Genomic DNA, 22710 nt, shown 5'->3' with positions numbered 1-22710 from the left:
TATGCTGCCACTGGCCCCCAGCGGCAGGGTTGACCTCCTGACCTAAAGTAGTATCAAGTTCGCATACCTTTTTTTCCTCAAGAGGAGCAGGGTGTTTATGTCTTTTCAATATCATCTCTGAAAGCTAATCTGGGAAAGCATTTTGTTTTTTCCACAGATACACAAAAGACACACTACTCAGAAAGTGACACTGTCCTCTATGTTATCTCTCACTAAATAAAGTTATGTAATTGTGGAACCACTGAAAGAGCCGTGACACAGCTCTCTTGTTGTTGTGCAAAAGTTGGCTCTGTCCAAAAAACACACACAAAAAAAGACAAAATCAGCAGTTATAGATTTAAAAATATCTACATGCACAGAGCTTTTGCAATTTTGAAGTGATTTCCTGTAAACGTGGGAGCAGCAGCTCGGTCATCTGTAGGAACTCGGTAGTTGAAAGTGCGTCTCAGGGGATAGGCAGGGCGCAATTAGACTGTTGTTGACAATAAATGTCAACTTATTACACAGAAATCTAGTCTGATCCAAGCTGTGCCAAAAAAACAATGCTCTGTTGTTCTGACTACTTGATCTCTCTCATCACTGTTACAGTGAGTCCTCATCATTACCAGAGGGGGTATTGTACCATTTTATTGTCACCAAACAATCAAATGCAGCAGGATGACAATAGTTGCACTGGTACAACATGGCCGGTCTGTAGCTGTCTTACAGAGCTAAACTGAAGAGGCACAGATAGCTCTATCTACGTCATTGCAGTGTCTCATCATATGACTCTGCTGCCTGTGCCTGACTGCCTTTTCAAACCACCGAAGACTCAGTTGTTCACATTTCCCAATGAACATTGTGTAGGGCAAAAGTTTTAAATTAAAATCTGCAGAATCTGCGAAATGTCAACAGAGTCACAAACTAGATTTCTTCTCAAATACCATTTTTATTTTCTATACCCATTTTAGTACTCTGATAATCAATATTGTTATTACATATAAGTTCCTTCTGTAATGAAATATGCTATACAAAAAAATCAAATCAAATCAAATCATAGATGACATCAGTCGAGGTGACCAGATTGAAGTACAAAGGTCATCTGAGGAGCCAAAACTATGGTCTGCCTTGGTCTAATAATTATCATACCAACAGTTAGAGTCATAATAAGAACTACAGATGAGAAATAATGCTAAAAGCTTGTGGAAGGGAAATAAAAATAAACATGTCCAGTACAAACATTATTTACAAAGTGAAAATGAAAAGAAAGCATAACCTTGCTCTTTAAGTACAGAAAAAAAAGTTGTGTTGAGTCCCATATAAAGTGTTTTTTTCTTCCATAACAGCACACCATCACCTGATAACAACAGTAACCAATCCTGATGGATCTTGGTCAATCTAGCAAACATCCAAACAACAAATCAGCACTCATCTTCAGCTCCTCTCAACCTGTAGTAATCAGACCTGAAGGTTTTACAGTAGCACCCGTGGGCTTATTGGCTAATTGTCACTTATCAACATGATTTGACCCCTTTTGTGAACACAGACTCAAGTCTAGCCCAGGTATTAAAAATACCTAAAACAAAGTTATTCAGCTTGATTTTGTATGTAATTCTGTGTTCGTTAAATAGGCCAATAATGAAAGAGAAACTAGCCGTACGTGGCATGCAGTAGCACTTGGACATTTGCTTTGCAGGGCTTTGACAGTGCCTTCATGGAGTCTGCAGTACAATGAATGTGACTGGCTAATGCAGTGTGTCGCCTCACTCAGCATTAAAGGGCAACTCAACAGACGGCAACGGATCCCAAGAAACCATGCAGACTGTAGGATTACCAAAATTAAGACAACAAAATATATGTGCAAATCAGAAAAGGCTCCAATTGTGTCCATGATGTGGCCACTAATGCTGAGCTGACACTGTAATATTTCTCCCAGTACACATATCGTGAGAGAATAAACAGGGATGGTGCCCATTTGCTTCCAGTCACATCATATTAAAGGAAATGAAGCTGCTTTTCAATAATTGAAATCAGAACATTCCTTTGGATCAACGAGTGAATCAGCGCCAACCATGTCAATTGGCGCTCACTGTTCAGTCCTGATTGGCATTAGTGGTATGAGTCTTGATCATAGCATTGACAGTTACCTGCTGTCACAGTAGTTTAACTTGTAACTATAATATATATCTTAATATCTTGAAACCCACATGACCACATGACAGAAAATTACATTGTGTGTCAAAATTGGGCTTGGTGGTAGCTTTACTACATTGAGGCTTTTTAATAAACGTGTTGCTGTTATTGTTAAAGCAGGGTCAAATAATGTGTCCACAGAACTGTCCAGCATTTCTTTTTTTGAAAACACAAACAGCAACATAGTGATACTGATCTTACAGCAACAACATTTCAAAGTAAATCAGAAGAAAGGAACATTGGGAAAAAAACTGTCAAAAGACCTTGGTTTTAACATGCGTTTCAGGTGATCCGAACACAAGTGGACAGCAGAGACACATCGCTGTTCACACCTGTCTCTATCATGCAGCTCGAAAGCGTCTTAGCGGACAACTTCCTTGTAGGGAATGCATCAGCGCTTCCGCTCCAACAATATGTGGTCAAATGCATCCCAGACTACCTTGGCAAGTGGCTTGAATGCATCATTAAAATGTTAAGTGTAAACAAACCATTTTTGTGGAAGTTTCCACTTGTATGTAGCGCTGTCCACTTGTGATCCAATTGTCAGAGATGCACGTTAAAACCAGATGTAAACAGGGTCAAAGAGTTTGAGGCAAAATAACACCCACAATTTATTTGTTAATAATATACAGCCGGAGCCCCATCTTGCATCAAACTTGTGTGGTTTGTTGCATTGAAATGCCGATTGTACTTTTGTAAGACTAAACAGAATCGTAATAAAAAGTCTTTACACAGCTAATACAGCTCTGGGGGATGTTTCTAGTTGTCATTCTTACAAAGTACACTTCTTTGTGTGTCTGCTCTACATCTGCAATATATCATACTAAATATTTGGCAACACTGGCACAGCTAGATCATATGTCAGTTTTGTCTAGTACAGTTCTCAGTCACATGATACGTGCAAATATTATGTAGAGTATAAAAAATATAATAAACAATAATAATTAAAAAAGAAAAAAGAATCCGTGATGACTGCAGTGGGTCGGACCTGACGTGACCTAACCTGGCGGAGACAGTCGGTTCCATTTTGGTCCAGTCCAGTTTACAGCAAGGCTGTTCTCCAAAACCACAAAAGCCTCTCAAGAGCTGGTCAGATGTCTCCACAGAGGACAAAGGACCATGTCCTCCTCGAAGGCAGCAAAAATGTGAAACACACGCACACATTCTTTCATACATATGCACGCAAGATGTTGTCTCTATTCTGTTGCATACATATCCACTCCTGCTCTCATTTACACATTGCCACAATGTGCAATTTTCAAAAAAATAAAACAAAAACACCAAAAAAAAACAAAACAAAAACAAAACACATCTAAAAGCAGAACAAAAACATGGGTTTCCAAAAGGTGAGTGTTTCAGAGTTCACAGTTGCAGCAGGTGGAGTGGACGGTATTGGCAGGCTCTTGGGCCGGGGGAACTTGGGCTGAAGGTGGAGAGGCGCTCGATAATGGGAGAGGACAGTCGGTACTACTGCTTCTTCCGTGCTTGATGCTCCTCCTTTTGTTCTTATAGGAAAACAACCCTTGAGTTGACGCGCCTCACCTTCACACATCAAGCACACTGTGGGCTGATTTAAAACTCCAGTAGCTGTGAAAGGTTGCCCTCCTCTGCCTCCCTCTATACCACCTTCACCATCTCCTCCTTGTCCAACTCCTCTACAAATTGACCAGCTCGTGTGCTACGAACTGTTTTAGTCTCTCCAGGTACTGTCCATACAGCTCCACGTCATTGTGTCCGGCCCCCTCCACCCAGAGCGGCTCCACCGGGCGCTGGCAGCGCTCATACAGCGCTAGGCCATGGGAGAAGTCAATGACCTCATCCTCCGTACCGTGGATCACCAGCACCGGCGAAGTCACCTTTGAGATCTTGTCGATGCTGTAGGGGGGTGTAGGGGAAAAGGAAACAGAGAGTTAGAGAAAGATGAACACACAGATGCATGCAAAAACATACAAAGAACAAAGGGACGAAAAGGAAGAAGTGAACTGGAAAAGCATACTGATAAACTAACAAAAACTGACAATTAATGCTGAAAATTCATCACCAACAAGACAGGAGACTTTCTGACCACCAGAGGGAGCTATTGAGCATGTTTACGAACAGCTGTGACTCAGTGATAACAAAACACTTTCATCTGATACAACTGCTAATTTAGAAGTGTATGTTTAGCGTATGTAAGTTTCTCTTAATGCAAATTTAAGTATATGATGTTGTGCTTTCACATGCAAACATTCACCTTTGTATTTACATAACTGCACAAAGAGGGTGTGTTGATGTATTATATTTATCCATGCTTTCACACACGTCATTCGCCATCTGTGTGTACAGTACACTCACTTAGGGAAGGCATCAAAGCAGTAGGTCTTCTTGGTGTCAGGGAAGGCCACTCTCATGCCAGAGGTGAGCGGGGAGTGCAGGATGACTGCGGCGCTCTCATAGCGAGCGGCCAGGTCCACAGAGGGCACGGTGCCAATGCTCTGGCCATACACAATCACGTTCTCTGGACGTATGCCATACCTGGGAGAAAGACACAGAATAAATCACAGTTAGACTCCAGATCATGGACAGGGCGGGACATTTTTGCTTGCCACCAGCCATATTCTGATCAATTTGACTGTAGCTAATAGGTAGTCTACCACACCAGACACTGGCAGGCAGCCAGTCAGGTCCCTCTCTATTACAGGAAACATTTTGCATGGTAAACAGTAACAGTGACTATTTTGTTTTGAAATTGGTCACTAACTGTGGAAAGATGACGTTAAGTAGTTCAGCAAACAGCAAGTACAATCAAACTCCCAATTAGTCTGCCATCTTTCTCTTATTTCCTCCACCTGCTGCGCCATAAGCAAACACATATTTGTGTGCTAACTCAGCCTTACTCACATGCTATTATCAGATAAAATGTCATGGTACCATGACTCACTGATTCAAGGGGCTGCTAAAGCAAGCGTCTGAAAACACATATATACACACACACACACACACACACACACACACACGCACACACAGACATGATGCGGCCAAGATCTAGTAATTCTGGTATTCTCTTGCCTCCCAAGGCAAAAGAACAGAAGACCACCACTGGAGTCCCATGACTCCGAGGGGAGGAGGCGAAACTGGAGCACAGAACCAGGAGAAACAGAAAGAGGCACTGACACTGAAATGGGGGTAAAAGAGAAAGTGAGAGAGTGAGAGTGGGGGGAAAAAAGGGAAGAGAAGACATTCCACAGCTGATTATGGAGAACGTGACCCACTCTAGTGAGCAGTCAGCTGACGACCTGAAACCCAGTCTGAGAACATTGCATCGCTGTCTCTGCCGCTGCACGGCTGGGGAGCGCGTAGTAAACAACCAAAACAGGTCTGACACAACCCCTGCACCACTCTGTTACTGTAATTACGAAAACCAACATCACAGGCTTAACATGGCCTCTATCGCTGCAGCACTGTAGCACGCTATGATGAACTGACACCAAAGTGTGATACAACTGCTACAGCGCTGAGATATATTATTTCAGTCCACAACTGCAAACCTGAGACAGCCTTTGCTAGGAACGCACGCAGTACTGCACCGTTGTAAAGGACTACAGGCCAAAGTCAAATGTAAGGGCAGATCACTTCAGATGGGATGTGGACGTGTACACATACACGCACACAGTTTAATGTGTCATGTAGCAGCAATGTGGGAACAACTGTTTACGGGAGGTGCATGAGCTGGCCTTCAAAAAGTATAAATAGGGGTGAAAACACTGGCTCGGCATGGGACGGGCTTACTGCTGACTGTTTGGCACTGCAGTGTTAACTATATATATTTATAGTACATACAAGTCATGGACTGGAGGCCTTAACTCAATAACAGTATACAATTTGGAGGATTATTAGAGATGAATGAAAGTGAGGCTGATGTTGATTTGTAAAGTCCTTTGTGATCTGTTCTACAAAGACCGCCAGCTCCTAAAAATATTATCTAGACAGTTTTAAAATTTCTTTTTCATAGAACATATACCTTTTGTGTGCATAACTGGGGTGAACACAGAATTTACAAGAAATTTGCAGAAAACCAAGTGATGACAGCAGCACAATTAAGGCTCCTCAATTTATTTGCCTCAGCCAGCATTAATGTGATAAAAAAAAGAAAAGAAAAGGCAACAGCATCCAGCTTTTACGTTGGCGATAACTCAGCTAAAGTACAGTGGCCCTGCAATAAAAGCCACCCCGTTTTTCCTGTGCAGAGCTGTAAAGTCTAGCTTGAGGGGAAGGTGAAAAGTCATTGAGCCAGTTAGAGAGGAAGTAGGAGAGGTCATACAGAGAGCAAAGAAGAGCTTTTCTCAGAGACCAGAATAAAAACCCAGAATATAAAGAAAGACATGACTGTGCTGTTCTTCAGTTTAACCATAGCTCACAGACATATGGCCAATATTAACACCTCCCAGGAGAGTTGAAAATACATCACTATGTGGAAAGCGGCTGTTTGGTAGCTTACTTTCCTCCCTCACACACAAAAGCTTATAAGCAGAGATCTATGACCTATAACACTATGAATTATTTGTGATGCTGCAGCTAATTAGGGCCTTTTTCATTTTAATTCTGAGGAAGAGACAGCGATACCACCAGTTGTGGCCTGTTAACTTCAAAAGTCAAAGATTAGAACTCATCTTGTCATTGTACTTTGTCTGATGTTTATTGTCATCTGTTATGAACAGCGCCAACAGTGAAAGCCTTAAGTAGACCTTTATCTTGAAAAAACGATAATGTATCTTCTCCATACCAGCAATATCAGGCCACTCCGGCCTGGCCAATCCTGAGACACACAACACACACTCAGCACAAGATATCACAACAATGTGCAGCCTATGCAATGTTGATATGGAGACGGTAAATTGAAACCCTCTGACAGCTTACTCACATGGGCGGCTTCCTGGCACATCAGGCTATACCATAAAGTGCAGCAGAGCAGCCCACAAAACAAAGAGTACATGTTCTAACTCTGTCTGCACAGTGGATGTGCAAAAAAAGGTGTTTTAATAAGCTTTTTGTTTTTAAATTAGTTTGATTTGAATCCTTTTGTCACATGATTTTCATATAATGTGTTTTTTCATTATTTTAACCAGGTGGTCTACAGTAGGATATATTTTAAGTTCTATTTAAACACTTTGTCAATTCTGTAGAGTACTGCAATGTATAGTGATATAAATCAAATACTGTATGAGTCATGCATTGCGATGAGGTCTTGCAAATACCCAGTCCTAATCTTTACATGTTAGGGATTTGGCCACTGCAATACAAAGTGATTGGGTGGACAGGGCTGTTTTTGGCCACATTCTGTACCTTTATGAACACACTGGATGATGAGATGATTGAATCTGTGACCTTCCCCTGCCATGTCTGTTACAGCCTTTACTGAAACTAGAACAGGGAAGCTGATGCAGAGAGGAAAAGACCTCTGGGGTGACTGCTCTTGTCTTAGATGCTATTGCGACAGGACTCGACCAGCCCGACTGGACAGACGAACACTAGCCTACAATTTGCTCTGCTGAATTTCGGCTTGAAAAGACTTCACCTAGCCACAGCCAGCCATGCTCCCTGGTTTTACACCCCTCCCCCAATCCTTCATCAATTTAGTCTCCTGACACAAATCCAATCTATTATGCATCACATCCTCTCTCCTTCTCCCTCTTGGCTGCCCACCACTCGCTCCCTACAGACCAAAAATATTGTCATCACACAGCAGTCACTATGACTCGTGGATATTTTAAGAAACCCTAAACATATGTATGATAATTTTTTTTTTTTTCACAGATTAGTGCACCATCTGTACTACAGCAGGGGGTTACTCTGGCTGAGGCTTTACTAACGATCTCTTATTGTGCTTTGCACCTCGCTGCTCGTTTCCTTGCTCTGACGTGCCCTTGCTCTATTCACATTTGTAATGAGAACAGCTGAGCAGAGAGCTCTGTGTATGGGTCAGTGTGCTAGCACCTTTCGCACAAGTCAGTAAGGATGGACTGAAGATTAAGATAGTGAGAATAAGAGACAGGAAAATAATAGGGTTTTTGTATTCGCTGCTCAAGTTACATCACTAGCCAGGCCTTGTTCATGCCTCTCTGTGCTAAAGGAAGCCAGCCAGGTGAGTGACTGCACTCCACCCAAATGACTACACACACACACACGCACACACACACGCTCACAGCAACCTTTGTCTACAAGCCCAATCAGCACGCCGGTAAAGAGAACGGTAAAGAGAACGTTTTGATTCAGATCAATATAATAATTGACCAGGATTCGAGTTTCTTTGTTTGTTTTTATTGCACACAATATGGGAAGGCCTCTGTCTGAAAACTCATTGGAAATCGGTTGCTAGGCTACCAGTCAATATTAGTCTGGCAAAGACTGACTGCTGGCCCACCTCAAATTCAGAGTGAAAGGAAAATGATACAGTGCTATTCTGTAGTGACAAAACACACACACACACACACGGTACTGTGAAAAGAGAGGAAATGTGTTGATGTCTTTTGTCAGCTGATTCTACTCTCTTGGTCTCTCCTCAGTCAGCAACATTTACTTTTTTCTCTTCCTCATTCTCTCTCTCTCTGCTAGTAGGTTGAGCAAATGGTACAAATGATACACACGTTAGTATAGGTGTGTGTGTGTGTGTAAGCCTGCTGACTCACACAATAACTGAATCATCTGATCAGATCTCTGCTCAGGTAAAGGGAGTGTCACTCCTCGCCTCTCAGGGCTGAACAATAGAGTGTGTGTTTGTGTGTCTGTGTGTTGCTAGGTTAGGCTACAGAATTGTCAAGAAGCTTCAGTAAACAGCAAAAAGTTAGTCAAATGCCAACTGGCTGCATGCTTTTACATGATCAAGGACCACAGTCAACAGCACATACATGTCTAGATGCCTGTGAGTTGGTAGGTGGTTTAGATTGCACTCAAGAGAGTCTGACAGAGAAAGACAGATAGGATGACACAAAACCCACAAACAGGCAGAAATAATGAATGGGAAGGCATTTTCAAAGTCACAAATTATTTTTTAAAAAATGAAGAATTTCAAAGAGGAAGACACTGAGATAGTGACACAGGTAGAAAGAGAGCATGAGAAGAGGGAGAGAGATGACGGCTCCTCTCTTCTTAAGGCACCGCGTCTGATCCAACATGAGAGCCACGCGCGAGGGATGCAGACAGTCAAGTGAAGCAAGGCCATGCAGAGTGACCTTTTGATGTGATAAACACCATCTAGTTGATTCATGTTCAGTGTCAGGGTTAAAAGTGTGGGCTGCAACCTCTTTCTGTCACGCAGACACAGTTAGGAGCTGAGCACTGATACAGGCTGAAATGAAAAAATGCAGTTGACAGTTTCAGTGCCAGAACTCTGCATGGCATTATTCAGGCAGCTTTTGCTATGAGCGGTGGCATGGGGGTGGAGTTCCCCAAAAATAATAAGTGCCATGACACACTGTGGACTCAGATTTGCAACATAATTTGTTTAAAATGCAAAATATCTGCGGTAGTCTGTTGTATCCTATAGATATAAACTAGTCTATGAGATTGATTAAAATGTCTTTTTTCTGGCAGTGTGTCCTCAGTATTCATTTAGCAGTGGTGCACCAATATGGCAAAGATATGACCAACACTTTTGTTGTGATTTAGCACTAGAATTTCCACCTTCAAAAATAACTTTGCTTCGAATGGCAACAGATATGAGACAAAACTACAATTATTGCCCAAAGCACCACAGCTGCGTAAAGGTACAAAGGAAACACTGCAAGCATTCTTAATTCTTAATTTCCCTAAAGGATCAAAGTACACCAAAGAGCATATTGCATGTCATGCTTATTTTCTATTTGGAAAAAAGAATGCCATATATCACAATTTACGATACTGAGCCAATATAATTTTTAAAACAACTTTTGCATTTCAATCTTACTAATCAAGTTTAAGTCTAAAACCTGTTTAATAACATTACAACGCTCCTTTCCCTCTACTACAGACTAAACAGTGCCCTACATGCAAAGCCCAAGACTGAATTCAAATTACATTCCCTGTGTATCTCCTCTTATCTGAGAGCATACAAGGCACAAGACAGCCAACAGACTGTATGGCCTAGTTCTTCAGCATACGCATACTTACAGCTGTGATATGCACACTTTTTTTTTTTTTTTTTGCCATCACAACGAAAATGAATTCCATTAAAGGGATATCACACACATAAAACACAGTAAAATGCTTCATATCTCCTTGACCCATTTCCAAACAGCATGTATCAGCATTTCCCACTCATAGGCCATACCCATTATACCTGTATATTAACATTATATACTTGGGCATACAGTACATGAAACATTTTGAAAAGAAATATCGCATATCGTTTCTAATTTGGGCGTGAGTCCAATTCATACCCAAATCTACTGACTTACAGTAAAAACTAAGTGGAAGTCAGTGGTTATTCACCAATATGCTTTACGTATTACATTGCGGAACTACTTTGTTCTATAACTACGGTAAGTAGGTTGCAATTCCAGAAAGAGTTCTGCGTGCAACAACATAAACACAGGTTGGGTGAAAGACGACTCACTTCCACTTTATATGTTTATATGTGCAGTTTGACTCAGTTTTGAGTTGTTATTCTTAGAGATGCTAAAAAAATCCTGCAGTGCCTACAGCTGCTCACAATTCCTCTCTGTACACATATACCTAGCAGGGAAATGGTAATATGACACATAGGGTACCTTCTCAGTATAACCAGAATTTAAGACACTGCTCGTAGCTGTGTGGATGATTTGACCTCATTGTGTAAATCTATGCAATTCTACATTATGATTCCAACTGTATGAATGTGTAACAAGGCACTGCTGAGGAAGAACATGAAAAGAGTGTTCAGTAATCTAACCCAGATCCACTTTTGATCAGAGTGACAGCCAGAGGCTACATTATAGACTAACTTAATATTGCTGAGGGATCGTCAACCACGGGACTAAGAGGCACGGGACATCTGCACATACGGTTATGCACATAAGCTGAAATCTTGTGAATCTCAAGCTATCTCAAGCAAAGTTTCTCCCAAGACTTTATCCTACACTGAGTTTGGACACGGTGCCTGGGACTGGGAGCTCTGCTGGTTGTAGCCCTGTGCCTGGTCATGAATATGAAGAGCTGATGCAACCCTGAAACCGCATGAAAGCCCTCAGAGGCCCTAATAGGCAAATGATCACCCTGTCCAACCTGAGTGGAAGTGCTTAGCTGACCTTGCAAATTACTCAGCACCGATGTGGATTTGACTATGGTCTTAGTGCTGTTATAAGAGGGTGAGGCCAACGTACTCAGTCATCAGCTTAGGACTGCATGACTCAATATCAATATCTCTGCCAATACATGACAGTATACTAATGAATGCCAGCATATGATCCTAATAAAGCAAAATAATATTCATGTTTTCAACTTCAGGCCTGGTTGATAAATCAATGTTATTGTTTTTCCTCTTTCAGTGGAATGGTATTGTGATGACAGGGTTATTCTAGCATACCATAACACACAATTTTGCCACATAAATGGTAACAACAAGCTAATTTCACTGAAAAAACAGACAAAATGAGGTATGGTGCTGGTGAGAATATTTTTTTGAAAATTGCGTGTTTCAGGTCAGAGGAATATTGATTGGATTATTTAATGTGTAATGTAGCGTGTTTGAATCTTTAATATTACCATGATACTGATTTCAGTCATGTCACTCATCCTCCTATGGAGACAGTTTTTTTCCCCTGAGATGAGCATCAAGGTGCACTCCAAGTTCAGATACATTGAACTTTGAATCCCCCAGGTTCTGACATTTCAGCACCGAGCAAATGGTGCGCGCAAAAGTGCAGCCACAACCTCGAGATTTCTAAAATGAAGGAAAAGCTGACAGTGTGTTTCAGAATTTCCTGAGCTGTGCAACACCTCCATCAGAGAGCACCAAGACAACACAGAGATGACAAAAATTCATTTACCGTGCCTCGAGATGTACTGAGTGGGTAGCTGTGTGGAAACCGTAGGCGGAGGTAAAACTGGTTCTCACTGAGTGCCACCCAATATGCTGGCCAACACGGCACTTTTCTACGCAGCAAGGCACCATGGAAGCCTCTGGATCTGACAAACTTCAACCATCACTGCATGATGCAAAAACACACCAAATACTTTTGCATATGTGTAGTAATATTAGTCTATGTAATGGACACCAAACACTACTAATGCTGTTCTTTCTACCCGCTGGTTGACTATGACCACTCTGACCAACAGGAGTCAGATGTAAGATATACTGATAAATAATCTAACTGCCTTTATATTGGTGCATAATTACATTTGTCTACTTTCTCATAAAACTAGGTAGGCAGTAACTGTGTAAAAAAAGAATCAGTCAACTAATGACCACTGTAGCCCTCAGGCACAAAAACAGACTGAGTGATGTCTGAGTTTATGTGTTTGTCTATTATTATAAGGTGCAGCAGGCAGACTTGCTTATCAACTCAGAGTCAAAGTAATAGAGACAGGCTGTACTTTTTATTAAGCCTTAGGTTACAGATGAAAGGAAACCAATGCCTGATTATCAAGTTTGTCAAGTGTCACATGGCTGCTTTTCACAGCTAAATACAGGCTGACAGAAGCAACAAACAAAGTCCTCAAGGCTAAAACATCAATCAGTGCAGGCCAAAAGGAAACTCACAATATGACAGACGCTTTTCTGTCAATATACTAGATTGATAACAAAGCTGACAGCAAAGAGTTGAATTTAAATTGAGTCAACACCAGAGAGATTCTGCAGTACTACAACAACTCCTCTCCAATCAAATTTTATGAAGCAGGGGATGAGCCAATGAACACAGAGGCCAGACAGACCACACAATGTGCAGAAATGTAATAAAGAAGAGGCAGGAAAGAAGAGGCAGCAACTGGAGTGGTGTGTCTGAAACACACACACACACACACACACACACACACACACACACACACAATAAGACCTTTCATCTGTTTTACACGACCAAGAAAATTTTGCTGCATTTATGTAACAGGTTTTCTATAACATTTCAATTAAAAACAACTCCAAGCTTCGCTCTGTCCTGCTATGATTCAATGAAATTTCATGGGTAACTTTATGTGCCAGTCACGATTGTGTGGGGGAGCGATAGGTGCCACAGTGTAACTGCAAAAGAAACAAGTTGGAAAATTAAGGCAAACACGAAGCGCAGGAAAACACAGCAGCACACAGCACGATCATGTACACAGGGGGGGAATGGTTTCAGACGAGACTGACAGACAATTAGAGGCAGAGAGGTTTCACAGTAAAGAAGTGAGTTGTCACTGATAGCGCGCGCACACGCGCACACACACATGCCAAGTGAGTGTGTGGCCACCAGAAAAGCAGGTTCTTCTTCACAGCAGTGGCCTATTTCCTGTATTTCGAATCTTTATGATAATGAGTTTCCTGTTTAGGTCGCCAACTTCCTTATTTAAAGGCCTGGGGGACAAGAATGGGGGGAAGGCATCTGCTGTAGCAGACCACTCATTGTATTGTATGCACTGGACGCCAGTGGTACTTCTGAAGAAGCTCGAACTGACAACCAGGCCGAAGGTCATCCAGCAGCTGTTTAACACAAAGCAACAGCAACATTTCGTTAGCATTGCCCTCTCCCATGACATTTATCAGCTTCTTTTTAATCTTCGCAGCGTTGACACATTAATTTGCCAAGGGAAGAGCACAGATTTGCGTCAACATTCAACACTCAGTGTCCACTTCTCCTCCTTCTGAGTCATGCTGCCCCTCTTCCTCCTGCGCCTTTTGTTTTCCTGAATGTTCCCCCCTTCTTTGCCTTTCAGAGTCATTTGTTTGTCTTCCAGCAGGAAGTATATAACAACAACGATGAGGCCTACTGCATGAACTTTTATTTCCCTCTAATCCGCACAACTCCGCATAAACAAAAAGGGCACAAACATAGTGGCCACGTCATTCTTACACACAGACCATCTCACCCTCCCGCCCTCCATCTCATCCTGTATCACGAAAGACTCTAGATGTGAGCCTTTTTTGTACGCAGAAAGAAAGATAGAGAAAAGAGAAAATATGTGCATGTTGTGGCTGTGCCTATGGTGCTGTATGTTTGTGGGATGTCACCTGGGACTCAGAGAGGTTCTGCTGGTAAGCCAGCTATAAAGATATGGACTGAGAGGAGAGAGGGGGATGGGATGAGGTCAGAGAGGACAAAAGCAAGAGAGAGGAGGAAAGGGAGGATGAGAAAGGCTGAGTAACACAGCTTCTGACACAGGGACAGCAAAAAGAAAAGATGAAGGGACATACAGTGGGGTTGAGCACTATTTATATGCACAAAGACCTCACTTGTATTTTGTGTGTAAGTGTGTAAGTGTGTTTGGTGGGTAAGTGTGTGTGTGTGTGTGTGTGTGTGTGTGTGTGTGTGTGGGGGGGGGGGGGGGGGGGGGGGGTGGAATGGGGGAGGGGGTGTCTACGCCTGTAGAGGCAAAAGATAAAGTGGAAAAGCCAACAGTTTTCTGGACACAACTAGCCAACAATCAGCATAGTGACCACACTCATTTCTTCTGCCCACAAGAACATCAAGTCATCCCTATTGAAACAGCATTCCTCCTCATCTCCACCCAGATGTTATCAAGTCCAATCCAATCATCCCTCCACCCAGCTCCTCTCTGGATCCTTCACATCTTTGAGTCTTATCCCTCCATGTCTCTGTGGTTTGCCCTTTATCTATTCTGCTATCACTACTCCATTCCATCGATCTATAACAGCCCAGGTTCCTGTGACTCTACCACCAGCTGTCCCTTCATCACTTGCTTAGTTTTGAACGAGCTGTCTTGGGCCTATAACTCTCTTCCACAGCCAATCTCAGTTTCACTTTAGCTTCTGTGGCCACTGTGTCATATCCAATGTATTTCAGTACATTTCCTTTAACTGAAATTTCAGTGTGTCCTCACTTCGGGTTTCTAAGTAATGCAATGTTCTTGGAGTCCTCATACCGTCATTTCTTTGCAAAACACACAAGTGGCAATGCTAACTGAGGCTTTGGAAAGATTTAGCTTTGTGCTTCTGCGCAACTTCCCCATGAATGTAAACATTCACAAAATGCGAAAGACAGGATGCTCGCAACTTGACCACCGGTACAAAGCTGTCAGCCAGGCAGACAATATCACTATATACAACACTGGTTACAAAACTGAAAGCTTCACTCCTCTTTCCCCAAGATGCAGGGAAAATCTTAATGAGGAACTTTTAACTAAAGCTGCCAGAGTACAGACACATAGAAATTACTGTCACTCTATGTGTACAAGACTACAACTTGTGCCAATAAGAGAATAGCATCTCAATAACTGGCCCTTGTTTTCAAGTTAAAAATGAGCAATGCTTTTCCAGCTGTGCCCAAAAGCAGATCCTTGGTTCACCTCTTGGAAGCGCACATTAAGTATAAATCATGAGGCATTTTCTGAGTGGTTGTCAAGCATCATCTACATCATCATCATCAACATTTAGGTCTTACCTAACAAGGAAAAGCACATTTGTGGCTTTCCTCTAACCCTTCCATCTGCATATTTATCCATAATATAGACCACTCTATTACTCTAACACCCATGAATTCATCACAATCAATCAATCGATTCATCCATCCATCGCATAGGTCCCTTCATCCCACCCTCTCTCCTTACCGTGTCCTGAGTGCCTGCCAGGCAGCATCTACATCAGCGTAGAGGTTCTTTTCCGAGGGTTTCCCAGAGCTGGCTCCATAACCAGAGTAGTCATAGGAAAACACATTGCAGTTGATCCGTGAGCCCAGGCCAATGTAGAAGCTGCTCATCTGGCCCAGATCCACTGCGTTGCCATGGGAGAACAGCAACGTGTAGCGTGCACTGGGCGAGCAGCGAACGAACATGCAGGCAATGCGGTTCCCTCTAGAGGTTCGTGTCATGAAACACTCAATGGCATCCTTCTCACGCGTTGAGTACTGCCAGTCGGCACGTTCGGAGAGGTGCAGAGTCCAGCGGCTGCCACTTTCATCGCACATGAGGCTGTAGGTGGGCTCGGGGGGCAGGAAGGCCAGCTTGGAGGCAATCTTGCTGGGGCACGGTGGACAGCAGAACAGGCAACATAGCTCGCTGAGGGATAAGTGGTTCATCCTCAAAACACTGTGGACCGAGAGAGGGAATGGCGTTAGCAACAGAAACATTTGGATCTGGGGCACTGATTATATATCAGTGCATTAAATATGACTACTGCCTTTTGGACCTGAGAGTGGGGTAGAGAGAGATACAAAGGAGAAGGTAAGTATGGGAGAGAAAGAGGACAGGAACATCCAAGAGGAAGGGAATCAAGGTGACCAATCCGGCAGAAATGCAGAATGAGATACTGATGGGTGTGATGGCAGCTGGTGCCAATATTTCTCTACTTTGGCACCCCTGCCTTAGTGGATTCCCTTCTAAAATAACAAATTTGGACCATCTCAATCAGCTGAAACAAAAATTTGTCCCTGCATCGCCTGCTGATTGATCACAAGGAGAAGCCACAAGCTAGAGTGGATGAGTGCAGCAGCACTCTTGAATGATGTTCTCTCTGCACATAAAGAGTGGTCTTTGTTAAGTGGAGTAGGAACTTCCCAGGCCTGGGGCCTGCAACCAGTCTGACCAGTGTTCTTGTTTTTGTTTGTTTTTTATATACAGTCACAATCGATTGGCCTTCCCTGAATGCATTACCTCTCTTCAACCAAGATCACTAGAGAGATAGTCCTGATGGGTATTTATTCTTTGTCTGCCTCAAGGGTCTGCAACCACTCAAACAGTATGTGCCCCCACTCAAGGCCAGCTTTGAGATGTTTTAGATGTTGACTATGCTTTTGTTTTTCATCGTGCCAAACACAGAGATGTCTGCTAAGCTTGTTTTTGGTGAGAACACAGCTGGTCAGTCAAGATGACATAATGTCGTGATCATCTTACAAACCCCATTATGTCATTTTCAAATTTCTCTGTGGGAACACCATAGGAATTTGACCCTATATTCTGTGAGCTACACATGCCTTCTGTCAGCAAGGGGAGAAAAAGATCACTGTGTCGAGTTTTTGGCAATGCGCTTTGGGCTGTATTTCCCGTGACTCTCAAAGAGGGCTCTTGAAATGATAAACTGAGGAGAGTGGGTGAGCGAGTGTGTTCAGATTTAGCAAATGTAGGAATGCCGCTGCTGCAAGGTTTAGCCGTAAAGCCCCAAATCGAGAACGCAGGCAAATTAATAGTAGCGGCTGCTTATTCCACATATGTACTAATATATCCCATAATCTCAAAGAGATTAGAATGAAGCATAACAAAGATTCCCTGTAATATGCTGGGAGAGGGAGCAAGAGATCAGAATGAATGTAGGCTAGTTTACAACTGTGGGAATTTAACCGTCAATGCAGAGGCAGTGCCGCCGGATGAACGGCGCTCTGGCAGATGTCAGCAACATTAAAAGAGCATGTGAGCCCGTTTTCATGATGAAAACAGGAACCACGTAGCGTGATGCATCACATTGGCATTACCTGGGAACAGTGGCTGGGAACTTGTTTTGTTTTCTTTTCCTGAGGCGACAATTTTGGCTAACGCAACCGATGTTTTGGTTTCTCTTCTCACCAAGACAACTAGCTTATCTTCTTCTCGACACCAAGAGGCTGACGGGGTTATCCTTGGTGAGATTATCCTCTGTTCGTGTGGTCTGCTGGCAGGCTAACCTTAGCGGTGTCACTCTGGGCTGTGTATCCTGCTCTGCACCGCAGCTGTGAGTTACAAGCAGCCAATGTTACCCGCTAGGTCCTCCGGTCCAGACAACCCCAAAAATACTACCGTTTCTTTCTCTTCCGCTCGCTGGGTTTTCATCAACATACGATCCTGGACGACAGCGCCGTTGATTCATTCAAAACGTAGGGATGTATACAACAAAACGCCGACATGAGTAATGCTACTAGAGTTCTAGTATTAACACAACTACTGTCTAATAGGTTCAACAACACAGAAACAGTGCCGCTCGCCTCTGTAACATCGCTTTCGCTGCGATTGTCACTTCACTTGTTGTCCTCGGCGTTCAGGCTAGGAGGTGGTGATTGGCAGCTGCTTTGAACCAATAGCCAAGAGGTTTGCCAAAGATGCTCACCAATAGAATGGCGGATTCATCTGTATGGGCGGTCTTTGTGGAAACCGCAGTGATGGCGTAATATTTTGATTGACTCGTTCGACAGCCTATCCGGGTTTACTATCGACAGGCAACCGTCTAATCAGCAACATCCAAGGCGTTTCAATGACGTAATTGACACATACATATCTTAGTGAACGTAAAATATTTTTAAAACGTAGAGGAGTGTGTAAAAGAATTTTATGTTTAATTAACGGCCAGTTTCATGTTCTTAAAAAAAAAAAGAGGATTCCACAGTTCACTAAGCTGGTCTATAATCATTTCCGGGTTAGTGCTCCGGCACCTGCACGACCGGAAGAAATACAATGGTGAATCGGCATGCCTAATTTGATGACATTTCAAAACTTATACACGTGTAAAACTTGTGTATATAACTATTAAACACGATGAGCTCTCAGAAAGGTAACGTATGTCGGTCGCGCGGACAGAAGCACCAAAACGTCACTGCCTTCAAAAACGACAAGTACGGAGCGACTGTGCAAGTGAAGGTACGGGGATAAACCTGAAATGTTAGCCGCCTGGTTAGCCAGCCAAGTGGGGAACTTCTTAAGCTACTAAATAAAAAAAAAAAAAAAAAAAAATGAGATAACGAAAACACGATACAGTTAAAGCCGTCGTTTAATATTTCCACGGTTGGAGTCAAGTTAATGAGTTTTGGCTGTCCTTCGGGATTGAGCCTTGCTTTCCTGCTATCATGCTTCCCAAGCAAATCAGCACTGACGCCAGTTCAACATTTAGCAGGCATTTAAAACACAGCAAGGCTACTTTAAGTGTTGTTTTCCTACCTGGTGAGAGTGTATTGGCTCATGGACAGGACAGACATGGTGGCCCATTTCCTCCCGCAGCCCGCAGGACTGATGTTTGGATGTCTGTGGCTACAGTAGTGTCATTATAGCTGAACAGAGGCTACATTTGATGAAATAATAATAAAAATGTATCAGAGCAGGTCAGCAGCAGCAGCTCTATTCTCCACGGGATGCCTGCTCCCATCACATGTGTGTGCGCGTCTTATCATTGGCTGTTGCCAGGTTACAGAGTCAGAACGGGGAGAGATGGACTCACTACTGAGTTCTGGGTCCTTCAGCTTTTTGAGATCACTTGTCTGAGTTTGTCTTAAATTTTCAACATGATCTGAAAATCAGGACTTTAGATTTCTTTTTGGCTGTTAACCTGATTTTATTGTTTTATGGCTACACACAGGTATATTTACTGATGTTTACAGTGTTGAGCAAACAAATATCATACAATTCATAATGTTAATCAACACTATGCCTTCAAGTGTTGTTATTACCACAAAATCAGGCAAGATGTGCTAATTATTGTATATTTCCAGGCAGTTTATGTCATTCAAAAGGGAGCTGAAAGGAGAGGAGACAATACTGCCCACACGTTTGAGACAAGTTGTCATGCATCTGTCAGCAGCAAGTCACAACTAATAATCAGTTATTTGCAAGGGTTTAAGTTAAAACAAATAAAAATATTTTGTGAGGATATGTAATTGCAAAAGCATAACATGAAAGTCTTACCAAGGTTGGCACTGTCAGTTGCCATTGTTAACCATTGTGATTAAAGGTTTAGTAAGGCCACAATGCAGTTAGATTGTATATTTACATATATATTCTTGAAATGATTATCATGAATATATGTCGTGTATATTACCTATTTACATCTGTGCTCATGTGATCATTGTAGAAAGCAAAATCAAAGATCCATGATGGGCTCTGCCAACACTGTAAGGATGTTCTGGAGTGGAAAGTCAAGTACAACAAATACAAGCCATTAACACAACCCCGAAAATGGTGAGTTCACCTGTGGACAGCATCCTCTCTGCTCTGCTACCCGAAAAAAAAAAAGAGTCCTCCCACACCTAAAATGATATGTTCTGTTAATATGCAAACAGTTGTGTAAAATTCAGATGTTTTGGTAAGGTGGTGGTGCTTTTTGTTTGGGGAACGGGGGGCGGGGGGTGTCTGTGGATAATCAAGGTTGTGGGCTGGTTTGACTCTCCTGGTGTGTTTTCTCATTTCAGTGTGAAGTGTTCTCAAAAGACTGTAAAGGATGCATATCACGTCATTTGTAAGCCATGCTCCCTTCAGCTGGAGCTTTGTGCCAAGTGTGGGAAGAAAGAGGACATCGTCATTCCGTGAGTGGTTCTGCATTTGTGTGTGTGTGTGTGTGAGAAAGAGATATGTCATAGTGGGCTAAGCTGACAGGTGTTACTGGGGAACAGGGGATTGTGATTCATTCTCAAACACACAGGATTAAGTCAGTCTGTGTGCTTAACTCGTGTATATTAGCCATTTCTGTTTCAGACTGATAGTTCTGTCTGTTTAATGTTAAATGTGACAACAGCATAATGTTGTTACTCACCACATTAGGATCTGTGATTTGAAAAGAGGTGCTTTGTATCACAGTGTGTATTCTCACTGGATGACAGTTAAATGGTTTGTAAAAATGTGGTACATGTGCTCTGTATCTGGAGGGTGAAAAATAATCATTTTTCACCCCATGAAGCGGGATAGCTTTGCATGTTTGTGTATAAATAGTCATATCCTTTTACAAGTGTGACATCTTGTGGACATGAGATAAATTACAACTCATTAACCAAGGCAGATTAAAGCACATTCTCATAGACGAACTTGCTGGGGAATGCCTTTTATTTTTAATTGGTATTATAACAGTGTTAACAGATAAGCCAGCATTTAATTTCATTTTTATCTCACTGTGTAGGATAAACTCTCAAAAAGATGACAATAAAGAGGAAGAAGAAGACGACAATCAGAAGAAGAAAGGATGTAAACTAAGGAAGAAGGATTTGGATGACTTGGACAGTGACAGTGATGGTGATGACTTTGATTTTGGAGATGATGATGATGATGATGATGATGGTGATGATGGCGACGATTAACACCATTAACATTTGACAGTGACTGAGGACGTAGGAAGACACAGAGTGAGGCTGCTATGCTCCCTGACATGCCCCATGTTGGCATGAAAGACTAAAGACAGCGGACGGCCGCCATTTATCCCGATGATGTAAATGTTGAATGTAAATGTTTCAATGACACATCAGAACATTTACATTGCAGATATTTTGAACATCAGTTTGTTCTGGCCATCATGACAAATACAAATGCCAAATAATAATTTTTATGTATTGGTAACAGCAGTGGGTTATTTGTTATTCTTTAACAGGGCGGGTGACCCAATGGTAGCACCATCCAGCTCCTACACCACTATCCAACACACACTGACACACACACACAAACACCTATGTGCACCTCTCGAAGGACGTTGCTGCAGGATGCCTTAACCATAACTGTCACATTTCTAATTCCACTCTTCCATTTTATCTTCCTTCTCTCCCGAATACAGCTGTCTTTTTATAAGTGTGTGTATACAACTGTTGTATATTAAATATATCATTATCATGTAGGCCTAGTGTGATTGGCATTATAATTATGATTACAATTTTGATTTAATAGAAATGCTATTAGGCTAAATGCATATTTTGTGTAGGGCCTATTCTTTATTTTGTTTAAGCTGCAGAAATTTCTGCCATAACTTGATATCTAAAGTACAGTTAAAATTTCCTTTGTAACTTTCTTGTAATTATCACCTGATTTTAAGGACCATGGGTAACAAATGATTTCAGATACTTCCATCATGTCATTTATCTGAATTCCTCGGTCCTACCACAGAAACGAGGAACTAGTAGCAGCTTGCTCCGGTCAGATGTCGTCATAGCAGCTCTGGAAGCAGAAGTGGAGATTTTGCTTCAACGCGTCTCTCCTCAGGTCATAAACCAAGAACTGACACCGTCGTTACCAGTGGGTTTTATTTTGCTCCCATGCAGCCCCAAGCTGTCCAGGTCTGTGAAGACAACACAGAAAGGTGTAGATGTATAAGGAAAGACAAAAATAAACCACCGCACACTGAAATAACTTCAGTGTGACTTTATTGGGAGTGGACCGTGTGTTTCGCCCGTTGCTGCCTCAGGTTCACTCAGATGTAAGGATTCGTGGTGTAGCTGTATAAGCGTTAATAGGATTTATACATGATGCATACTGGCAGGAGTTGACTTTTCCACTCTCCACTGAGGCTATGAGATAAAGTGGGGTCTGAAAGTTTGAGTGCAGTGGCAGGAACAGTTTGTTTTCATTATTTTCATTCATTCATTTATTCCTTTTGTTATTTCCTTATTCATTTTTTAAAGAAATGCTCATATGAACCTGAAATTCTTTTCTTTTCTAATTTATTTCTTTCTGTCCTTTCTTTCCTTCAAAAGGACCTTTTACCAACAAGGGCATGAGTAAGGCAAAAAAAAAAAAAAAGCTGGT

The 22710-nt window shown here is 42.2% G+C and overlaps 2 protein-coding genes across 3 annotated transcripts; one reads left to right on the top strand and one right to left on the bottom strand.

The window, feature by feature from the left end:
- Positions 1 to 913: 913 nt before the first annotated feature.
- Positions 914 to 19176, bottom strand: abhd17b (abhydrolase domain containing 17B, depalmitoylase). 2 transcript variants are annotated; one of them, XM_030059934.1, is made up of 4 exons: positions 19156 to 19176; positions 15868 to 16344; positions 4507 to 4686; positions 914 to 4047 (listed from the first exon to the last, which is right to left on the bottom strand). In XM_030059934.1, exons 2-4 carry the CDS (start codon positions 16332 to 16334, stop codon positions 3828 to 3830), a joined length of 867 nt encoding a protein of 288 aa, XP_029915794.1. In that variant the 5' UTR covers positions 16335 to 16344; positions 19156 to 19176; the 3' UTR covers positions 914 to 3827. The 2 variants fall into 2 exon arrangements, with proteins under 2 accessions (XP_029915794.1, XP_029915795.1); XM_030059935.1 differs by lacking the exon at positions 19156 to 19176 and adding an exon at positions 17724 to 18262.
- On the top strand, positions 18637 to 21534 carry c9h9orf85 (chromosome 9 C9orf85 homolog). The gene is made up of 4 exons (XM_030059936.1): positions 18637 to 18858; positions 20063 to 20169; positions 20400 to 20513; positions 21101 to 21534. The coding sequence occupies exons 1-4, from the start codon at positions 18757 to 18759 to the stop codon at positions 21276 to 21278; spliced, it is 501 nt and encodes a 166-aa protein (XP_029915796.1). The 5' UTR covers positions 18637 to 18756; the 3' UTR covers positions 21279 to 21534.
- The last annotated feature ends 1176 nt before the right edge of the window (positions 21535 to 22710 follow it).

The sequence above is a fragment of the Myripristis murdjan genome, chromosome 9 (assembly GCF_902150065.1).
Source record: "Myripristis murdjan chromosome 9, fMyrMur1.1, whole genome shotgun sequence".
In the NCBI taxonomy this organism is placed as follows: domain Eukaryota; kingdom Metazoa; phylum Chordata; class Actinopteri; order Holocentriformes; family Holocentridae; genus Myripristis; species Myripristis murdjan.
The sequence above is the reverse complement of the archived record's forward strand: the minus strand, read 5'-3'. Positions and strand labels throughout refer to the sequence as shown.